Genomic DNA, 19143 nt, shown 5'->3' with positions numbered 1-19143 from the left:
AAGTTTGTCCCCCCCCCCAACTTTACATATATAAATTATGGGCAAGTCAGTCAGCCCATCAATTTTGTCCTGACTTGAGGCATGTGCACACTGTGCTTTCTGTAAACAGCTACCAGAAAAAAAAATACTGGCAGTTGTCCAAAGCCCAAGCTAGGCATCATAATTCCATCTTACATGGACTGTTTTCACAATGATTTTTGTTTTACAGATGACTATTAAGCCTTCTTAAACTTCCTTACCAAAGTTACCATACTGGTTTTGGGCACTTGGAATGAATTCCCTATACAGGATGATTTATGACTGAATATTTTTCTTATTCTTTTTCATAAATAATTATTTTGCATTTGACAATGTGAAGTTAACAAGTGCGTGTTTATAACCCAATTTTCAATCCAAGCCAGTCCTCATGCCTCTATTTTTCCCCCTGAACAATATTATTAACCTATGCAAGTGTCATTTAGGCTTTGAAGGAAGGGAATAAACAAGTTACCTTTTTTCTAAAGGTATAGTGTCATAGTAGGAAAATGGCTGGATTTTTTTTTTCCACAGCTATTAATTTCAGGCTTTTTCTAAAGGCAAATATGATTTAGAAGGATCAAAAAAGGTATCAGTGATAATTGGAATGTGGAGACAAGGAGAAGGTGGAAAGGAAAAAAATGTGGTAGTGATACACTTAATTATGAAGGCTTATTCCAATAATCCCTTCTGAAAATGAACAAAGATGAGATTTTTGATGTTTGATGAACTTATCAAACACGGGAGAATAATGAAGAGGTAAATGTAAAATCCAATCGAAGGTGAGCCAATTAAGTACTTTGTGAAGTGCTGAAGGATACAGCCCACAAATCCTACCGTCAGAGTGAAAAGGCATCAATACATGCGTGTCCTCCAGCTCCGTGTTTGTCTGCAGGCTCTTGTTGTTTTCCTGGAGACACGATGGCTTTTTATCTCATGCACTGATCTGCATCCACAGGCTCCCTTGCTGAGCTGTTGCAGCTTTCATTTAGTAGTCTCTCTTCTACAGCCTCTGATGAATCCCCAAAGTGCTCCGTAGCTCTGCTAATTATCAATATTTCTCTTTGGACTGCAGTCTCATAAGTAAAACAGACTGCTCATTAGTTAATCACCAAAATAATAATAATAATGTTTTGGCTCAGAATAACCCCTCAAAATGCTTCGAAGGCTGTGGCAAACACAGAGTTGTATTATCACACCACAGATTGCTCCTCAAGACAAAGAAATGCATTATACAAATAAAGATTGCAGGAGTAGGGACAGAAATAGAGACTGTAACAACTGGGCTGGGAGGCAAGAGAAGTAGTTTCTTGCTGTTGTATAGTGATATTCAATGTATGTGCAGAGAGTCTAATCCAAGGGCCATTGCGATACAATACCCTTGCCATTTTCTTCTTTTATACTCTTCCTTTAGTTATTTTCCTCTTCTCAGAATTTATGTTTTCCTTTTAGAAATAGTCAGTCAACAAGTTCTCATAGTCAGCATGGCTTTGTCCCTTGCCTTCTCAGCACTGTTGGTGCAGCCATTCCCGCCACTCCATAAAGCCCATGGGGATCAGACCCTGATTTCACACTTGTCAGGAAAAATACTGACCATGAGTTAACAATGGTGTAAGCAAAGTGAAAATAATAGATTTCAGAGCAGGACCAAGGTGATAAACATCACTACTCCTGGAGTTTGTGATATGCTTCTGAGAAGAAAGGAAAAAAAGAAGCTTTTCCTTAAAACATGTCTTTTTCTCAAAATCCCATTTACTCAGTGTGTTTGGTCTTATATGTATGATGTACATATATTTTATTGTAATCTACCTATTGGAAAGGGCTGGGATCTCTTGGGAGAGCAGGAAACCCAAGTAAAAATCCTCAGGTCCTGCACCTGCTGCCCTCGACTGATTCTGATAGTGAATACTTGGACAGGCCATCTCGGGCAATACACCCCCCCATGCTAAGGGATGCTTCCCATTTCCTAAAAAATAGGTTCCTGGTGGAAACATTCCCTGCTAGCCTCCAGCCCTCCCTAAAACACAGCTTCAAAGACCTTATACTGCTATCTCTTCCCCTACTTAGAAGAAGAAGCAGAGATGTTAATTCTCCAGCTCCTGTCAACTGTCAGCTGAGCCAGTGGTCAGAATGGACTGATTGCTTTCCTTGCCAAGAGAAAAAAGTAAGATTCCACCGTAATGTATTCATTTATCTTCAGATGTGTCTGTGATGAGGATGTACACACATTAATTATATATATTATACATATTCATCATTCTGAAGCATCCAGTAAACTCATCCAAATATGATGGAGATGCTCTTCTACTAGAGAGGCTCATTCTTACCCTGGTGTAAACTGGGGAAAAAATTTCTTTAAGGCAGCAGAACAGCAAAATGCAGAATCAAGGCAAATTGTGGAATAATCAGGCAGAGTATTTGCCCAAGACTTTCTTCTTTTTCCATCTCAGATTTAATTAAGTATCCCCTGACTCTTAATGCAAATATTCCAATGAAAAGAAATTAAAAGCAGCCTTCATTCATCAGTTCCTTTTCTCAATTTTTTATATAATTTTACATATATCTTCATAATTCAAGAATTTATTTTCAAATAACTGACATAATTTTGCTTTCTACTGAGTTTATATCCCTGCATTTTTTGTTCCTGTGCTTATAATCAGTAAATGATTTGGCTCTTCTTTTCTTCCTTTTTTTTTCTTCCTAGTTTAAAGAGCAGCAATTCTCATTAATAATCCATAAGAAATGTTGCAGGATCAGTGTTGTAATTAGTGCCTGTGTCCATCTGAGCCTGTTACATTTCAGGACAAAGCATGTGTAACTGGAAAAAATCCACATTATTTCCAAGGTATAAAATAGGGAAGAGATTTTTAAAAACAGTCATTCCAGCCCACCCCCAAATTCACTTGTAAGAACTTCGAGCAAATCTGAGCTCCCTCCTCTCTGCTGACTCTCCTTCTCCATTTCTCATGTGCAAAGTCTGTGGACTACATAGAAAAAAATAACAATATAGATAAAAGCGATAGTTTTAATTGCTTTATAGCCTGTGGAGGTGATGTCACTGGGGGATACAAGTTAGGTGTTGGCAGTGTTTTTGTCTCTTGTGTGGTTCAGCACCGGTACCGGCGGCTGGTGCAGCCGGCAGGGTTTACGGGGTGGCGATGCCCAGGGCACCTGTGGGATGAGCAAGCTTGCCATGCTGGGACAACGTGCACTGGACCCCCCAGCTGTGGGAAGGACTTTCAGTGTGAGGAAACAGGTGAGTGAACTGGGCACAAACTCCTACCAAGGAGGTTTCAGTCCTGACTGGACAGACCTGGGATGATTTCAGTCCCCTGTCATGGGCAGAGCTTTGCCAAAATGCATTCAGCCCAGCGGCAGGATGGTGAACCAGTGAAAAAGAAAGCAGGAAGTTTCCCCATCTTTGTTTTTTTCCCCCACTTTTACAGAAATCCATTCATGTTAGACTTAGATTTGGATAGAAAAGAAGGCTGTGTGACATGGAAAAGGTTAATATTTCAGTGGAACAAAAAGAGTAGAAATATTCTGCTCCAACTGCTGTGCTACACGCTCACGCTCCCCTCCATGCACACTACCGCTCCCGCAACCCACCACTTTCTCCCCCTGCAAAAGACAGAGTTCAATCATGAATTCAACTAGCAATCTGTTGGGGCGATTTATTTATTTTTAGCCACCCCCAGCTCTGAGGACTGGGATATAATACGGCTGTTCTCTGAAAGTTTGACTAGCCTTGACAGATTTTTGTTTTTACACAAATGACCCAAACTCCCATCTTGGGCATTTAATGAAAATCCTGCTGAAGTTTAGAAATGCACACCAGCTCTGTGACTAGCTCATCTGGACCAAGTCATCATCGCTCTGTTGAGGCAAGTGCGTTGATTCCTGTCACGAATATCATGTCAAGGCTTTCTCCTTACTCCCAGAAGTAAAAGCACTTTCAAGTTGCCCCTCCTGCAAGAGCCATTCCTGAGCTATACTTACTGCAATACACTCCCCAAATACCTCCTGCAATGGGAAGAGCTAAAACTGCACTTCGACCAACCAGAGCCGACTTCCCTAAGCCAAGCAGAAAAGCTATTGCTTCCTGTATCTCCCTTCCAAAAGCATGACTGTAGATGATAAAATCAGGCCATTGAGGTGACCTCTACCTAAGTCCCATCCCACGGGAGCCCAAGGGGGCAGCTGGCTTGGACTCAAGCTGTGCTTGCTCCAGGTTGCAGAGGAACCGCCCTCACCCGCGCCCCCACACCCCCCACACCCCCCCGCCAAGGAACTGGGAAAAGCAAGCTTCCAATGGAAAAGCGCTGTTTTTAACACCCCACATGAATTCTTGTGGCCCTGAGATATGGGTGGAAAACAACACTATCAGTGCAAGCTGCCAAAAAGGATTTCTGAAGGGAGCATAAGCGATCAGCCGTACCTATGTATTTTAGGTCGCTGTATTAAACAGCATCTTGTGTGCAATGGAGAGCCAGACTGCAGAGATGGGTCTGATGAGGCTAACTGTGAGGATGAAGATATTGAAAGTCCTTGTGAACATCTATTTCCAATCCCAGGGTCTGAAAAAGCAGCCCAAGGGTGAGTAATTAATCAATAGCTGCTATTCTCACAATCAAAACAGGATCAAGTTTTTTATATTGCTCTTCCTTAGTAATAGCCATGCTCCAGGAATTAATAGGGTGCTGTACGAAACTCAAAAGACAGCTACTGTCCCACCCAACCTGGGTAGGGATGAGGGAGGCAGGAGAGTTCACCCCAGCTTTTATTTCAAATTCTGTCTCAAATTTACTATCTGACCTTGGTCTCTCTCAGCCACTCTGTACTTGTGAGTGTCCTTTGTATACTCATGTGACAATATATCCCTGTTCTCTGAGTCCAGTTATCTTTCAACTTTCTTCAGCTGATAAAAGCAATATATTAAAGGAAAGAGTAGAATGTGGAGATGCAGCATCCTGGTGGCTTTTATCCTTAAGGATAAATTTTAACTCCAGCATTTAGGACTTCAGAGCACAGATTCAAGGCAAAGAGCCTGAGCTCCACATGAATATGTGCAGGGTAAACAATCTATCCATGGAAAGTTTTACTGTATTAATTTTCATTTTCTGTTAGGTAATACATGGAAAAGAGGAATCCAGAAGGAGTTTAAAGGCAACTCGTGTGTTGTGACATTTTTGTTTTAAATCTTGTGTTTTAATCAAGATACTGTTTAGTTTCACTTGGAGAACATGGGCTATAGTATAAGAATGTAGTCACCCATCAGCTTCATCCAATGCTCTCTAGAGTCCATGAGACAAATGTCTCTCTGACCTGGGAGAGTCCATCAAAAGTTTTTCCAGACGTATATTAATTTTCACCGAACACCCCATTTAATACTGCTCTCTGATATGTTTCTCCTGCATAACATACAAAAGCAATAGCATTTGTTATCTTACTCGTAAAGACAATTCCCTGTTGTGAGGAGCAGTGCTGCTGTCTAGTTTGAATAATGCTTTCATTTGGGGCCATGGAATTACAGGGCATATTAAGTAACAGGTGGGATTTCAGAGGGCAGCAGCTGTGATGGCTGGAGAGCAGGAAGAAAGAGGTGTAAGGAAATAATGAGAGACTTGACAAAGCATAAGCAGTCTGCAAGTCTAGGGAGGGTGCTAACTCCCCTGAGAAATGGGACCATTATTAAAAGGAAGGAGATGCAATAAAAATAGGAAACAATTACAGAGAATGCCAGAAAACACTTTGTGACAGTGAGATGCATTAGGCTGCGAGAGACTCACGGGGGACCTGGAGGAGTTCCAGGATGTCGGGACTCTCATAAGTACTTGCCAGGAAGGACTGGACAATTTAACTGATTTCTTCATTCTCAAGCATAGGAGTCCAAACCAATGGCTTGGCTGTTTGTCTCCTGCTAGCTTTGGGAAGGAGATATGGAGGGGAACAGACCCAAACATTATATTTTAGGTGCTATCCAAATTCAAAGTCAGACACAGGTAGATAACTTGTAGCATCAGGAGAACAGAAACAGTGACGGAAACTGTTTGGGAAATAAACCAGGGACTGTGGATAACTTTTTGAATGCTGTTTCTCTCCAAGATACAATATCCTAACACAGGAAGAGAGACAGTACGTATATGATCCTAATTTTTTTGGAGGCCACTGTGAGTATGTCTACAATGGCGAGTGGCGGGAGCTGAAGTACAACGCTGCATGTGAACATCTGTACTACGGAGATGACGAGAAGTATTTCCGCAAACCTTACAACTTTCACATATATCAATTCCTAGTAAGTACTTTGGGTGGTCAAATTTAGCAATGCTTTCCCAGCTAAAAGCCAAACTTCCTATAAAGATATTATGTACATTTTGTCATTCACTACAGGCTGCCTTTCAAGGTACATTTCTCCAGCCGTCCCCAAGACAACAGGCAACCGATGATATAAATGCTGCTTTATGGCACATCAAGGAACTAACATGCTTTATCACCCAGGCACCCCCACTGCTTCCCCTGGCCTAGTCAGAGCCAAGAGAAATGGGTTTTCTCTAAATTCTGCTATTAATGAGCTGTAGAGCTTGTGCAAGCCACTTGACTCTCTAGAGATGAAGTTGGCCATGTGTAAAACAGGAAGAATGCTATTGGTTCAATCTTTGAAAGCATTTTAAGTCTATGGCATGGCTACAAGGGACATAAATCCAAATTGTGGGTGAGACAAAGACCCTGAAAGCCATCACCATGTATCACAATGCCTATACTCTGGGGGTGGGGGGTGGGGTGTTGGTCACATCTGATGTTGGAGACTTAACTAAGTAGAGCAGGGATTCAACCTGGGTCTCCCACGTTGTAAGTGGGCACCTTGGCTACACTGTTAAACATCCATCATGCTTTTTGACATGAATGAAAACACATTATTCCAGGGGAATACTACAGCCACAGGCTCCACGCAAGTGGCTTTCATGTCCTTCCAGCAAGCAGGCTCTCCTATGCCCCTTAGATGCCAGTTTGAACTCAGACAGACCCTTCACACATACTTTATTCTCCCATCTATCTGCTGCTGCAGTGGAAGGACATCTGCACCATGATCGGGCACTGAGGGATGCTTGAGCATGTCCCATATGCATCTTGACTTAGGAGCATCTAGGAAGTCACTGACGATGATGTGAGATGTTTTTTTTTCAGTGTTGGTAATTTAGCTGGCTTTTTTGAGAGATGGCAAATGGCACAGCCCAGATTCAGCAAGGCTGCTCAATTCCACACACCGGCAAAGTAGAGCTGTCAAGGAAAAGCCACTTCTCTAAAATACAGGCAAAACAATGTTTGCTTTCTAGGACTGCCATTGCAAGAGGCTGGATCACTGCTGTTGGAATTTTTTTTCCTAAATAAATTCATCAGAAGCCGGCTGGAGAGAAAAAATTCACTCCAAATCGTTAGGATTTGGCAGAGCTGTAAGGAACTGGAAGGAGGGGTTTATAATGGGAAGTGTCAAGCTAGCTTAATAGCCACCATTACCAGCTCTGCCTGTAATGGTACTGCTTCAAGTGGTTAAACACAAACCTTTTCCCTGCCTGGATGAAACAAAATGCATGGCTTTATCCACTTTTCTCACATATTTCCAAATGAAATGGCATGTGACTGAGGTCTTTATTCCACATCCACTGCAGTCAATGTCGGTGCTGTCAGGAGCATTGAGGGCTTCAGCAGAGGCACCACCAGCTCCTTAAAGAAATAGAGATTAAAAAGGAAGGGAAGTACCTGAAAAATTAATGTCTGTTCCTTTCACTTTAGGCTCATGCTGATTCTGGATTCACTTTTGAGTTTTATGATGATTCAAAGGATCTGCTTGATGCCCTTAAAAGTGACAAATCCAAAACAAAAGGCTTTACCATTGGAATTGGGCCTGGAGCTGGAACTGGGCCTGGAGAATTAGCTTTCCAGTTAGACTTCGGCTTCACTTTATCAGGTGGCAAAAGATCCCTGAAGAATTTCACACAATATACTGCAAAGGTAAAAAAAAAAAAAAAAAAAAAAAAAAAGAAATCAGTGCTGTGTATGCTCCAATCATGTCATCTGTGCATCGCATGATCTGGCTGTAACTTATGTCAGTTTATTCTCTCAGTTGTATTTTTTAACACATAGTAATTGTACCTTAATTTGTTCATGTAATTGCAAATGTATGATCATTAGTAATCCTGTTTGTTGTTCTTATTACATTTTAGCAAACAGGGAGTGGGAATAAAATTGAATTACGAAGCACCACAACACATGTCATCTCATCCCGTCCTGTTTCATGGCTACATTAAGCACATAAATAAAAAAATGCTTAAAATGATGATGAGGGAGGAGGAAATATCAAGATGCTGATCAAAACAGTTGTCCTCAGGGAATGATCTCTGGTAGCAAATGTATCTTGTTCAAATTAATACAAGCTGCCTTCTGATGGGGAAATATGCTACTATTTACAGGAGGTTAAAATACCATGCTGAAAAAAAGAGTACCTGATAATAGTGTGTATTTCTCACAGTGAGTTTACATCATGGAATAGCTGTGATGACCCCTTTCCAATCTAATAACACGAATGCTGGTATTTCCCACGTTTACTGTGCCCCGTCTCCACTTCTCTCATGGCTGCTGACATAAAACAATAAAGAAGAATTACTTTGATGGTGTTCTGAGTTGAAATGCCCTTAAAAGCTGTGGGAAATTGGCACCATTATAGTATTTACTGTGCCCTTGTCTAGACTCATACAATGTTTGCAGCTAAACAATGATAAATTATTGGAGGAATCGTTTAAAGGGCTGTTCTGGTTGCACTGGAGCCTTGTCCAGGGTGATGGCCAATCTAGAAGAGGGATCATGGATCTGGTGGTATATCCAGAAAATACTCCCCCATCAGCACCTTCCTGGCCAGGGTATTCCCCCACAGCTGGGCTGGGCTTGCCATGAGCCCTTGTCCGGCATCACTAGTTGAGGCTGTGAAAAAAGCAAAAAGGAATAAACAGCAGAGAAAAGAAGGCAGAAAAAGAAATAGCAGAAATGGAGGATGGAGGGGAATCACGTGGAGCCCAAGTCTGACCATATTCTCACATTGATTAAAAAAAACCCCACAGCATCCAAACCCATAGCCCTGCCCTCCACTTCACCTAGGCATATGAGAAAGAGACACTTCCTGTAAAAGAATTATTACTGATTTCATTTAAACTAGGGCTGCTTTTCATGCCTTTAACATCCACTGAGAGTCACAGATTCAGGCTTTCCTCTGCAAACCTAAGGACTAATAATGACTTTTTTTAATTCAATGTTAAGTGGCAGCTCCTCTTTTCTTTACCTGCAGGACATTGGATTCATTAGAGGTGTGACAAAGGTACAGACAGCCCGTTTCAAGATGAGAAGGGACAACATAGTTTTGGATGAAGACATGCTGCTTTCCCTGCGGGAGCTTCCAGACACCTACAACTATGGCATGTATGCCAAATTCATCAATGACTATGGCACCCATTTCATGACATCCGGCACTATGGGAGGTGTCTTTGAGTACATCCTTGTCATTAACAAGGAGGAAATGAGAAGAAAAGGTTAGAAAACCACAAGATATTATCTGTCCACAACTTTCTGCTCTAAACCAAGCATTTCCAACCTGGAGACCATGGGGTGGGTCCAGTCCACCAGAGTAATTCGTCTGGCTATGGCTGCTCCCCACAACCATCATCTCCTAATGTCACTTGCTACATTTCTCTAAACTTCTATTTCTTATAGTCTTTGTTCTGGCCATTGACATGAATGCATAACAGTATCAAACTCATCCAGAGTAAAGTAAGATAGTCCAGTCATGTTTTAGCCTCCTAATAGTGAGAATTTCAATTTTCTGTAAATGGAAATAACACATCGCACTTGGCAATACCTCTGCCATTTTACTCCAGTTAATATCATATCTGAAGACTAACAGACCTCTGTTAGCTCTGATTCTCAACAGATTAGAGTGTATGAGGCTGGAGAGCCACACTTCTAAATCTCAGTTACAGAAAATATCTACTGCAGATGTCTAGATTGCAAGAACAGCCACTACTGGCGAGCCAAAATATAACATTTTTCCTAATCAAAAACATGAGATGCAGAACAATAACACTGTACTTTAGTACACTAACCAGATTGTCAACTTTTACAAAGGTGTCAACAATGCAATAGATCCCACTTCCCCTTAGGACCATCACTCCACTCTACTGAGGGTGACACTGCCTTGGTAACTCCAGGCTGGACATTCATGCAAAAGAAAATTGTGATCTTGGACAATAGGTGCAAACTGCTGCAGTTGGTACCAGTTGCTCTAATTCCATTAATTTCCATGGTTTTGCCCCAAATTCTGCCTCTGATCTGAAATGGTTGGTACCATCAGTGTTAGGATAACTATTCACTTCATATTGAGTGTTAACCATGATGATTTTTCCACAAGAAATTACCAGTTGAGATAATTTTCATCAAGTTGCTGAACTACTAATGTCTGGAAAGATGATGCCTCTTCAAATCATTTATTCACTTTGAAGAGTGATTGATATTGAAGTGAAAAAGATCTTGGCAAGCAAGTCTTCAGGAAGCAGACTGCCAATTTCAGGGGAAGAATGAATCAAGAGCATGTGGAGGGAGGCTATTATTTTGCTTTATCTTGTTCTTGCTGTGTATATAAGGAGGAGATTTACTGCTACGAGATCCCCTATTTTAGGAAAGAAGGATGTTGAAGTTCAGCAAAAGACAAAAATGTGCTCCAGTAGAGACGTAACTTTAATTCCAATGTAGCACAGTCGTTAAGTTTCATCTAACCCAGACTCTGCTAGAAAGTCCACATTTACCAAGTCAGCAGTACTCTATGTCACATGACGTAGACCCAGAAGGACTCACATGCAGTGGCTGATATGCCACTGTCTAAAAGCATTTAGTTAAAAAAACAACAACCTGATTTTTCTAATGTTGATCACAGCCATGCTTGAAGGCTGTGTTTGCAAGAGGATTATCTGCCTCCCCTGAGGAATGGTCAGAATCAGGATATAAGCACTCAAGTCTTACAATTAGAGCTTCAAAAGATGAGTTTGAAGCTCTGCAGATGCCTGGAGATGTACTGCTGAGTCCTCACAGGGCTGAGCAGCAAGACACCTGTTTTAGATCACCCACTGCATCCTGAGGGCCCACCTAGCCATTGAGGCTATGTGATGAATGCCCTGGAAGAGAAAACACTCCTTTTTATAGACCAGTGACTAAAGTACATGACCAGGAAAAAGATCCCTAGGCTGAGTCCTCCCTAAATAAGAGGCAGCTTGGGCAGTCACTGAGCATCTAGCTAGGCATAGGCATGAGCTGGACTTTAAGCATCTAGGAAACCTGAATTTTGAAAATGAACTCCCCTTTTGGGTTTAGATGCCCAGGAATAGACCACAACTCACTGATGCAGAGCTTAGGATTGCAGTTTTGCTGCCAGACCCATTTCTAGCTTTCAGGCTGCAAGGGCTTGTATGGATGTGGTCATGAGTGAAATAAATACATACGTCAGAATGAGGTCCCTTGTTGCTCCTCCATCAATATTTTTTCATTACTTGTTTTTAAAATAGATTGTTATGGTTCTATTATTTAGCAGAAACAGTATGATGTGTTCACACATTACAAGAACATTTATGGGAGAAACATTATGCACAGAGTAAATTAGAAAGAGTCTTCATATATTCTGATTAATTCAAAATGCAGCAGTAAATCTTATTACTCGAGCATATTTAACTATCACAAATTATATCATATAAAAAACTATCAGGGCTCCCCCCTCAAGTGCCAATATTTTCTATGACCACCCTTTTGCAATGATAACCACTTTTCATTTATCACCACCCGATCCTGCTGCAACCAATAGCAAATTGTATTGACAGACCCTCGCTGAACATAATTACTCACAAGGAACCATGGTGAATCAATTAATCAGGGTGTTCCTCAAGTTTAATTTTATGGCACTCCAACACCAAGATAAGCAATCAGTCATGTTGTTTTGGGTGAATGAACTTTACCCACTGTGTTTACAACTGTTGAACAGTTTAGTACAAGTAATTGAGTGCTACACATTTAATCTTTCTCAAGGGCCCAGTTTTGCAATGCAATGTAATTCCCCTTGAAGTCTTGAGCATGCTTCAGCTCTCACCAGTTTGAATCGAGGACCTGTAGCCCCTTTCTCAGGATGCCGAGCATCTCTGTCAGTTGGGCCCCACCAAGCCAATGAGCAGATATATGCCCTGCATGGCTCCAGCAAGCCTCTCCTGCAGGGTGTGCAGAAGGGAGCAAAACCAGAGCTATGGGTGTTTTACCAATATTTTAAACACAAGCAAGACAAGACACTGCTTCCCAGTGCTGAGGTGAGGCAGTTCAGCAGGCAATGCTCTGGGTTGGGGCTCAGCCAGAGGGTCGATTTTTAGACCATTAAGCCATGACGCACAAATCCCGCTGACCTCTGTGCCTCCCTTTCACTACTGGGGTATTGATCGCTGGGCTGCTTTGTAAAACACTTTAAGGTCCTCTGACAAAAAGAGCAATATAAAAGTTACCTAGTTCTTACAATACCCATATTTATTGGAATCAATGGATTTTTTTAAACTATTACAGAAAACAGCCTTATATTTGCAGTACACTGAAGTGTGTACATAAAACCAGGCTGTATGAAATATGCACATTGCTTACCCTGGTGAAACCACCTCATTAGTTCCCTGCTCCCCTCTGCAGTCAGTTCATGGGTCTCCAGTTACATATTTTCATGATGTATGTGGTGGTGCTGGTAGCAGCAGGCAGTAGGGCTTTGGCATTTCTCAGTAGACAGACCCTTTGCAAGTCGCTATTCAAGATGTTACTTAAGCCACTAATAGATGGGTCAGAGCCTCAGTTTAGCAAAATTAGCAAGGATCTATTGATTACAGCTGCTGTTCCCAGCTTTACCCTAGATATCAGTTAGTCTGTAAAAAAAAAAAAAAGTTTTATTTTTAAATAAATAGACCAAAAGAGGAAATACACACCTGAAAGCCTATAAATATTGGCTTTTTCACTGAAAGACTAAAGGATGTCCTCTGCCCAGAATAGCTCTTGACTTTGAATAACAAGCCATGCAAATAACTGAGTATTTTCTTCATTGATAGGAAAAAAAAAAACCCAAACTAGTAGGAAAATGAACATCCTTCCACTCAGAATTAGTCACTGATTTTACTGTTTTCCTTTCTGTTTTGCAGACATCAGTGCCGAAGAGATAAGTGCCTGCGTTGGCTGGTCAATTGGCCTTACAGCTAGCGCCAGTAAACTGCATTGGGAAGCATCTGTGTCAGCCTCTGATTGTCCAAAGAAAGGATTTCTGAAAACTGGTATGCTAGCAGTTAAGGCATGTCTTAACAGATGTCTGTTAAGGCATCTTGCATCACTTCGGCATGGAGATTCAAGTAGGGTCACACAAGGGTACAAAGAGTGCTCTGGTGCCTTCCTCAGCCATGGTTCATGCCTAGTTGTGGGACCAAAGCAACTTTGGGGCCAAGTCTCCAGAAGTACTGATTGCTCTTGAAAGAGCAGGAATTAAGGTAGCAATACCTGGATTAGAAACATGTGTGTGATCTACTGCCCACATGCTAACTAGAAACAAAGGCTGGAGGCATGCAGTCTCTTTAGGTCTTACCAGCTTAGGGCGTTTGTGATGCTCAACTCATCACCAACAGCCTTGTGGTAAGGTGGCAGGGCTCACCCTGCGAGCAGGGAATGCTGAGCAACCATCGATTTCAGGAAGCAGCACGAGTGTGGCACACTGATAGCCTCTTGCATGATTGATCTCACCTCCTTAAAGCAGTTTCTAATGTATGTGTGGAAATGGTAACTAAATAATATGGGGGTAATTCAACTTTTCAGATGCTAAGAGCAACAGTGCAGTTGTGGAAGATATTATTCCCCGGATTAGAGGCGGAGATACCAGTTACAGCGGAGGACTCTTGAACAGTTGGGATGGCAATATGTATCGTCACTGGGGAAGGTCATTAAAATATAATCCTGCTGTTATTGATTTTGAGGTAAGGCTTTTCTGCAGTTGAAGAAACTCCGCTGCTATAAGGAATGAAAGTGTAGTCGAGCAGATCATTTCGTATTTTTATTGTGATCCCATCGCAGAACAAGATTAAATGTAATGGGCCACTGATCTGGTAACCTCTTATTCATTTCACAATGGGGAGTACATCTCCCACAGACCGCATCCGCAGGGAGACGGACAAGGAGCTTAATGCTGGATTAGTGCCGAGTTAAGTTTTTGATGTGTCCCCAAACAGCTTCCTGATGAATGGCTCTCTGCTGTTGCATTCATCCCTATTATTCTCCGTGATGCTGTTTGCCCTTCTGTGTAAGCCGGGGACTTATGGGGGGCTGGGGAAGGAGTCTCGCCTCCCCAGCAAAGGCTCTGCATAGACACCCCTGATTTTCACCTGCCTCAGTGCCACAGTGGCTATGCCTAACCTCTGCAGACCACGGTGGGTATTGCTATGGGTGCTTCCAGGAGTTTGTAGAGCAGGGGCTCCTGGTTGCTTTGTCAGGTGGGTCCTGCCTCTCTCCATGCTCCACAAAAAGGCCATAAAGATAAGCCAAGTTTCCCTCCTCCCTTCATTTTATTGGATGCCTCATACAATGGAAAGGTCACTGAAGCAGCCTACAGGGCTTCAGAGATTGGGAGGAGATGGGTGCAAGTGGACGGGATGGAAAGGAAGGGAGAATCCAGGGCCAGAGACCACAGAGGCATGAGGAGGCAGGAGCATTCCTTAGCTGTGGTAAGGAGTACCACATCTGCCCTGAGGTGCTACGATCACTGGTCTGCTCCAGGAGGGCAGCTGTGGGGTGTGGGGCAAGGACCTCGGTCACAGCAGTGACACGCTGCCACTTCCATCCCTCTCAACTTCATTTGAAAGCACACCTGCTCCTGGCTCTGACAGAGGGTGGGAGAAAGGAAGGTGGAATCAGGAACCATCGGTGTTATTGGCAGGGCAAGAGGGATTCTGCAAACCTTCCTGGGCAGCACCCTGGCAGCAGAAAGCCCTGATAAAGTACAACAAGCGCTTTCAGTTCCTCCTGAATGCATGCTGCAGGTTATTCACCTTTCTGCACAAGTTCCCATCAATTCTGGGCAAAACTTATTGCAATTTTCCAGTAAACCATGGGCTGACCTCTCTGTTGGCTGCTCCAGAGCTCAGTAGTTGTGCAATGGGAGCTGCTGATAAGCGCTCATGTCCACTTCAGAAGCTCTTATCTGCAGCTCCCTCTTGTTGGTTAAACAGGCTTGTACAAATTTGTCTAAGAGCTCTTCTCAAAGCCCAGCTAATCCTCCCCACAAATTGCTTTCACTGTGCTTTGTGCAATGAGATGATGCCCAGCTCTTCTCTGGGACCGGGTTCCACTGATTCCTAGCCAGGATGTGCAGAGTTCGCACAGACGCATGGATGAACAAATACAAATACATGTCCTCAGACCAGCCTTAGGCTTTTAGCTTTAATATTCAGTTGAATTTTTGTTACTGGTGAAAAGAGAAGGGCTGAGATTTTTTTCAGGGAACCATTTTCTAAACACAGTTTAATACCTAAAACACCCCAATGAGCCACTCAGAGCTTTTCAGGAAGTTGAATGCTACCTCCAGTGCATGAGCCTGCAGCCCTTCAGCTCATCCAGCCATTTTTATAAAACAGGTTGAATGGAGAAGGCAAGTTATAATTACAGTTGCCCACGCGGAGATATTTTGGCTGAATGGTACATAGGAACTGGATTTTTCTACTAGAAACATTATAACAATGTTATATTCTTAAAGCTGGAGACAGTACAATATTATTTTGCTACATCAAAGGGCAAAATATAGGTAGGTGAAATTCTCCATGCTCGCTGTTTACCAGATGGTTCACAATCTGCTAACCATTAGTGGTAGGTCAGCATTAAGTTTTGATAACACCCACTGTCCAAAGCTCTTACCAAAATATTTTAGTTCAAAAAGGCAAAAAGCATGCAAGAATCTCTGAGACAGTCACAGCACTAAGAAATAGGTCAAAAAAAGGGCTTACTGGGGTGCTTTAATTTATTGTTTGAATCCAGACTGAAACTCCAATGCATGTCCAGAAAAGCCAATCCCACACTAACGTCTAAGATGAGGAGGGTTTTGGAACAGTGGTTTCTCACTGGAGCCCATCAATCGTGGTAATGCATTTGCATGATGTACACGGAGCTGTCAAGGAAGACAAATGATTTTTTTCTGAGCCCTGAGTTTATCCAGCAATGTCACAGCTCCCTGACTGCAGCATGGCAGCACCTCAGTTGATACCCAGCTGAAATTATCTCCATGCTATTCACCTCCATCCTATGCAGCTGCAGCCCATCCATGAAATTCTCCGCAGAAGCAACCTTGGCGACCTGGAAACAAAATGGCAAAATCTGAAACAGGCTTTGGATGATTACTTGTTGGAGTTCAACGCCTGCCGCTGTGGACCATGCCAGAACAATGGTGAACCTGTTTTGGTGGGAGACACATGCTTCTGCCAGTGTCGACCAGGTTATGGAGGCCCCGCCTGTGAGCAGACTAAGCGCCAAGGTAAGACCCCGTCATGCACCCATAGCTGGGGAGGTAGGAAGGCAGCAAAAAGGGACAGGGTTTTCCCCTCCATGTAGTTAACCAACAGCTCTTTGCACCCATGCATCTATCAAGCCTTCGCTTCTGTATCGCTTTTGTTGCTCCGCTATCCTAAGCAGCCCTGCAAGAGACTTAAATTACCAGCTCAGGTGATTATTATAAATAAACTAGTGGAAATGAGGATGTGTTTTATAGCTTGAGACTTTCTGACACATTGCAAAAAGCCGAGCTGGGGTGCAGCAGCAGCTCAGAGGCAAAGCCCAGCTGCCCCTATTGCCAGCTAAGGGGTGGGCTCTGCCTGCCTGCAGTGCTCTATGGATGCAGCTCGTTACTGTGAAAGGGACTGTCATCTGGTCCTCACTGACTGGCATGTCACATCCTCAGGATGGTGATTCTCTAGAGTGCTTGCAGCATCCCTCTATGGACGCCTGCTACAAGGGTGCAAACCCCGACAGGCAGGGAGGGAAGGGAGGCTGAAAGGGTCAGGCTAAGAGACGGGGAAGTGGTGCTCGAGAAATGTGCCACCAAAAATGCTGTTTTAGTAAAAAATTGCCACATCATTGCCAGATTCACACACACCCTCCATCATCACCCAATAGGTGAAACACTCTAACTAGAGTATCTTGGAGAAAAAACCATGTTTTTCCAAAGCGACAGGCTTTTATATTTTCTTTATTACTTTATATGTTATCCTAAAAAATTGAATTAATCGCAAAAAAACCCCCAACCTCGGAACATGCTCTTTTACTTTTGTTCTCATTCGTGATGAGAAAAAAAATACAAATCTCAGCAGAAAGATCCATCTTCAGAGCAGCTCCACCAGACAGAGCTCCAGGCCTTCAACTGTGTGCTCCTAACTAGGTTCTCACCATTGGAAAAGCAAAGGTGTGATGAGATAAGGAGGAAGCGCAGAGCTGGGCAGATGGTTTATGAAGCTGAGCTCAAAAACATTGCTTCAGTGACTCAAAAGTGGGCTTTAAAAAAAATAAATCTCAGGTTCTTTGAGTTGCCTCCAAATCCAAGGAATCTACCTTAGATGAGGAGCATGGAAAGCTCCGGGCCCCGAAGCAGCCCACCAAAATGGCCAGCCCATGTGCTCCCTGCTTTTAGCAATAGTGGGGACACACACAGGTCTAGCTCATGGGAAATGAAGCAAATTTTTAGTTTCAGAACTCATTTAAGACCAAACCTAGTTTTTTAAAGAATAATGTTCTAGCAGATGGGAAACCCAGCTTTCCAGGCAGCACTAAGTAAGAGCACACACATCCATTTATGCTGTCTGGATTAATAAAGTGCCCAAGCCAGGCATGAAGGCCAGCTGAGTAAATAAAAAACGACAGTAAATGACAGCCATCAAGCATTCCCATCATTCAGGAGCACCACCATAATCCATAGTATCGAACGCTCCTGACAACTCAGTCTGTACTGTAATGAAAAAGCCTTGAAATGACCCATCTCCAAAGGGATGGGCAGACTTTTCAAAACACCTCCACGATGTCAGGAGACTTTTGTCCCTCTGCCATGTTTAGAGGTGAGAAAGTTAATGCAGAGAGTGCTGTCAGCTGCCCTTGGAAAGCCAAGCCACCGCCTTTCAGATGAGCAGAGGAGAAAAAGAAATAGCTATTGGTGTTTGAAGAAGGTGATGCTGCTTCACCTCCTCTGGCTTCAAAGTGCCTTAATCTCAACAGCTGTCTGCGTGCTGGGCATGGCTGGGATGGACCAGGGAGCCCCACTCGCAGCATATGTTACAGCCGGAGCTGAAATCAGCTCAATCGTCCTTGCCTGCTCCCGTGTGAAGTACGCCTCTGCAATCAGGCCATACACAGCATTTCAGTCCTGAATGCCTTCCCCCCCTTTTTTTTTTTTAATGCATTTACAGGTGGCGAGATGAATGGGGGCTGGAGCTGCTGGTCACACTGGGCTCCCTGCCAGTCAGGCACAGTGCGGCGCAGCCGGCAGTGCAACAACCCAGCCCCGCAGGGCGGTGGGGAGCCCTGCGTGGGGAGGGACCTGCAGAGCAAAGCCTGCTGAAGACCCACGGGATGGCATCGCTCCCCACAAGTACATGGTCAAGAGCGGTTTGGAGTCTGTGCTGGGCTATAAATACTCTGGGCATAATTCTGCAATGGAATTATGCTGGGGAGAAATAATAGTCAAGTTATGCATTTCTATATGTATGGAGGCACGCTGGATTTGCTGTAGAAAACCAGACCAATTGCTCTGGTTGAGTGAATGAATGCCTGGCTGCCCTCTCACCCTCGCACCACAGGATGTGATGGGAGCCCCACCAGTTCACAGCAGCACTGCCACAATACAGGAGATGGCAGAGAATCCAGCCGGGTGGCTTCGCTGCTGGGTGACCGTGGGGCTATGACATGGCATGAAATAAACTTACTAAAAGTGTTTACATAAGTAAGCCTGACTCACAGGAATTTTTATATTTGCCTTTGGAAAACACATTAAAGCTCACGATCCTTGCA

The 19143-nt window shown here is 43.2% G+C and overlaps 1 protein-coding gene across 10 annotated transcripts in view; it reads left to right on the top strand.

Moving 5' to 3' along the window:
• Positions 1–19143, top strand: part of C8A (complement C8 alpha chain) — a 27581-nt gene extending 8438 nt beyond the window's left edge. For all 10 annotated transcript variants that reach the window (XM_064454986.1, XM_064454993.1, XM_064454996.1 and 7 more), the window contains 10 exons: positions 2083–2179; positions 3127–3271; positions 4467–4611; positions 6121–6310; positions 7807–8025; positions 9353–9593; positions 13263–13391; positions 13924–14081; positions 16402–16624; positions 18543–19143. In XM_064454986.1, coding sequence (XP_064311056.1) covers positions 2083–2179; positions 3127–3271; positions 4467–4611; positions 6121–6310; positions 7807–8025; positions 9353–9593; positions 13263–13391; positions 13924–14081; positions 16402–16624; positions 18543–18694 — 1699 coding nt within the window. In that variant the 3' untranslated portion in view covers positions 18695–19143. The remainder of the gene's footprint in view (positions 1–2082; positions 2180–3126; positions 3272–4466; positions 4612–6120; positions 6311–7806; positions 8026–9352; positions 9594–13262; positions 13392–13923; positions 14082–16401; positions 16625–18542) is intronic.

This window comes from Phalacrocorax carbo, chromosome 6 (genome assembly GCF_963921805.1).
Source record: "Phalacrocorax carbo chromosome 6, bPhaCar2.1, whole genome shotgun sequence".
NCBI classification, from domain to species: Eukaryota; Metazoa; Chordata; class Aves; order Suliformes; family Phalacrocoracidae; genus Phalacrocorax; species Phalacrocorax carbo.
Note: the sequence above shows the minus strand (reverse complement) of the source record. Positions and strands in the feature narration are given on the sequence as shown.